The sequence below is a fragment of the Bactrocera latifrons genome, unplaced genomic scaffold (genome assembly GCF_001853355.1).
Source record: "Bactrocera latifrons isolate USDA-ARS-PBARC rearing strain unplaced genomic scaffold, ASM185335v1 scaffold_4, whole genome shotgun sequence".
NCBI classification, from domain to species: Eukaryota; Metazoa; Arthropoda; class Insecta; order Diptera; family Tephritidae; genus Bactrocera; species Bactrocera latifrons.
Genome location: NW_017537045.1, coordinates 2,960,807 through 2,964,589, shown reverse-complemented (window position 1 = coordinate 2,964,589; position 3,783 = coordinate 2,960,807). Strand labels below are relative to the sequence as shown.

General features: G+C 36.5%; 1 protein-coding gene across 1 annotated transcript; it reads right to left on the bottom strand.

Moving 5' to 3' along the window:
• Positions 1-2,194: 2,194 nt before the first annotated feature.
• LOC108972368 (dentin sialophosphoprotein-like) lies at positions 2,195-3,434 on the bottom strand. Its single transcript, XM_018938921.1, has 2 exons — positions 2,954-3,434; positions 2,195-2,280 (listed from the first exon to the last, which is right to left on the bottom strand). Exons 1-2 carry the CDS (start codon positions 3,432-3,434, stop codon positions 2,195-2,197), a joined length of 567 nt encoding a protein of 188 aa, XP_018794466.1.
• Positions 3,435-3,783: the final 349 nt, after the last annotated feature.

The following is a 3,783-nucleotide window of genomic DNA, read 5'->3' as shown; positions in this document are numbered from 1 at the left end:
GAAAATAACTGGCAAACTATAGCTTATTTGTAGGGCCTTAAATACAGAATCCATCCATTAACTAGTCTACAAATTGTAAATAACTTTTAACACATGTTTACTTTTTTATTTAACCCAAATTAATGGAACTTAGAGATCTAAAGAGAATTCATTTTAACACTATACATTGTGAGTCTGTAAGGGAATAGCATAAAAAATCCGGTTAAGTTTGCAATTTTCGTCAAAATATCGTCATGATGCGCATGGGTTGAAGTACTGACAGTATTTTCGGTGCACTGCTTTTGCCTTACATGTTTACATAGGTTTTACAATTTAAAATGTGTATTAAGCAAATTTTCATTTTATTACTATATGCTAAGGGGGGTAACATCATTTTCAATCTGTAAGTCTAAGTAGTTCTGTAAGTAATCTGTTTATCGACTGCCTAAAAATCTTCGTTTGGTCCCTTTGTTGTATTTTGCGATATAGATCCTTTTATCAATACAAAGTCTAAGTTTTAAGTGAGCTTAAATCTTTTTACCTACACCTGATGTCACTGAATGTAGCTGAAATAATATCCTTACTCTCGCTCCTGCTCGGGCACGTCAAAGCATCAATGCAGATTTTAGACGCAGCTATGCGAGCTTCAATTTTTTTAATTTTTTTGCAAAGCAAAGCAAGGATAAAGTCTAAAATTCATACCACTTAATATTCAGTATTTTTAAAAGATCTACGGAAGTTTTTTTTTGTTTTTGTTTTTTTGGTTTTTTGTTTTTTTTTTGTGCTGCTCTTCATGCTACTTGCGATTTCCTCAGTTCGTCAATTTTGTGAACTAGTGTCTTTGAAATAATAGACTCCAATCCAAATACCTTCTTGATGTATTAGTCGTCACAAAACACGTGAAGGCATTCAGTAGACAATGAAACTACGTCGAAGCTTATAAACAGAACAGGAATTCTGAAAAACTTCTATTCTATTCCATTCCATTGTATTTTCATTGATTGTTGTAAAATTATTAGGCGGATGGAGTCATGTGAGGAAAGTTCTCTGATTGCAATCAGCCTGCTGTTATTAACTCGGCTATAATCACGTAAGCGGTGTCTACGCCATTAAAGAAGCAGAAGAAAAGTATGTACTAGCAGTTGTCAGACACAAGAAAACAAAATTATACTCGTATATGTTATATAGTCTAATTAGCTCCTTTGTTCTTGCGTTTAAAAACGTTTCGGAAACATCGAATGACGTCAGGAATTTGCTGTAAAATATATAATTATTATATTATTATTACTAGATAATGCGTCAACTCAAGTAATGACGATATTTCTCCGCAACGCTGATGACCATATAATAAATCTCTAATTCGCCCGGCGTATACTGCGACGACTTTCAGATCTGTTTTCATCCATTCGAACGGCAGCGTAGCCGTATATATCTTACAGCTCATTGTTCCATCGACAGCGGTATTCGCCGTTGTCAATGCGCAAAGCAGCATATATCTTCGTCTTGCCCACGATCACCATCAGAGCCATTTAACTCGGTTCTTTGTCCAACCTGGAGAATACAGAACTAAAGGCGCGGTTGTTATGGTCAGTAATATTGGTGTCATCGGCGTACGTCAGCTTTTAGGAAATTGTGCCTAAAGGCTTGGAGGAAAGCATGTTAACGGAGATATTGGTATTGCTCAACGTCATATTAGCGGCATAAAGGCATTGCTGCCACAAGTTGCTCTAAAATCAACGAAGATGTGGCTTATGTCGATCCTCTTTTCACGACTCTTTTCCTAGTTTTGGCGCATGATGATAAGATCCAAACAATTTGTTGACAGTGGGCTTTTATTTTTCACGAAATACGCTATATGCGAGTAATTGCTATTCGGACTTCTTAGTGGTCGGGCAATGAGATATCTGCTCCATTGCCATCGATTATTGAATCGGGTTCAACATCTCCAGGTATTATGCTTTCACTGGCATTCAGCAGGCTGGAGAAGTGTTCCCTCCATAATTCTACCATGCTCTGGGCATCAGTACAAACACTAGATCATCTCTGAAAGTTCTAAATGACGAAAAGGTAAGTTAAGGGCAATCAAGGTTCAAGATCACGCTTTATAGGGATCAGTAGACTATATTTGTTCTCGTGTAACTACAAGAGATTTTCTAAAAGCAATGCCAATTATGTTAACCAATTTAACGACTTAAGAGTAAGCATTTGTTACTATCTAGAAGGATTCGCAAAATCGATTCAGCTCGTCATTCTGATCATTTACACGCTCTTGTGTGCGAATTTCAAACTTCCTGAAAATTCCTGAAAAATTTAAAACTCAATCTAACGGTTAAACAGTAGAATAAATCCTACGATATTGAGGGATGGATTGCCACGCTATCCCTGGCATTATCTCAATTAAATTCTACTAGACCTACTAATGATAATCCCACTGATATATGAGAAACATTCATTTTCTGGTAATGGACTTCGAAAATATGTACCTGGGCAATAAAGGTACATGTTGGAAAGACGAGTCAAGCACAGTTTGTGACGCATACTTCGGCGGCTTTTAAGATCTACAGTGCGACTCCTCCTTTTACATATTTAACAAAACTCCGACCGTAGTACATAATACCCGTTGCAACATTGAAATGAATAAAGACTCAATAACATTAGGTATTTCATTTACTTTTATTTACTCTTCTCTTACACTTCTTTTTGACTTACAGTACTTGCGTGAAGTAAGAACTATAATATTCGAAGAAATTTTTATATTACCAACGGCATAATATATTTGAATACGATTTTTGTTTGTTTTTTGATTGTTTGAACTCGCATTTTTTTAAGCTCTTTATAAGATTTTTCACAAAATTATCCAAATTTAATAAATTTTCTATTGATTCTTGCTTTTCTGATGATTTTTCTGCTTGCTGTGAATTATCTGACTTCTGCGTATTAGCCGTCTCCACAGAAACCCTTCCGCCTTCTTTACTTCCGCTTCCATTCTTTTCCGCCGAGTTTTCTGTCTCCTTTTCTTCATCGGTTACATCTGTTTTCTGGGAATTATCTTCCTGTGAATTATCTGACTTCTGCGTATTAGCCGTCTCCATAGAAACTTCGCCTTCCTTACTTCCGCTTCCATTCTTTTCCGCCGAGTTYTCTGTCTCCTTTTCTTCATCGGTTCCATCTGTTTTCTGGGAATTATCTTCCTGTGAATTATTTCCACTTTGGCTTTCATTCTTCTCAGATTCCAAGGTATCCGTCATCTTATCTTCGTTGGTGGTATCTGTTTCGTTCGAATTATTCCCATTTTCGCTTTCATTATTCTTTGTTGAGCTTTCCGTCTCCTTATTTTCGTCGGAGGTATCTGGTTCTTGCAAACTATATGTATCCACATACGTTTGACTTTCTCTATTCATCCTTTCATCTTTCTCTAGTTCTAGATTTTGCAGCACAATTTGAATCGGTTGCATTGTGGAACGTTCTGATAACAGAATACCGCTAACGCCAGTAGCTATCCCTCTTATCAAAGAGTTGAGTTCTTTTGCAGCAAATCCTAACAACTCGAAAGGTAAAAATATTCCATGGACTCTTGGCATTTCAGAGGCTAGAAGAAACGCTGAAAAAAAGTTAAATAATTTTAATAAATTATTCCTTTACAAATTAGTTCATCGGTGGATACACAGTTTCTATAGAACGGCCTAGTAGACCTCCAGCTTTCATTGCGCTTGACGAATACTTAATACCTACCCACTATGAGGACGCATAAGCACAGAGATTTCGGCTTCATATTGTGTACAGTTCGATAGATGGAAAATAACT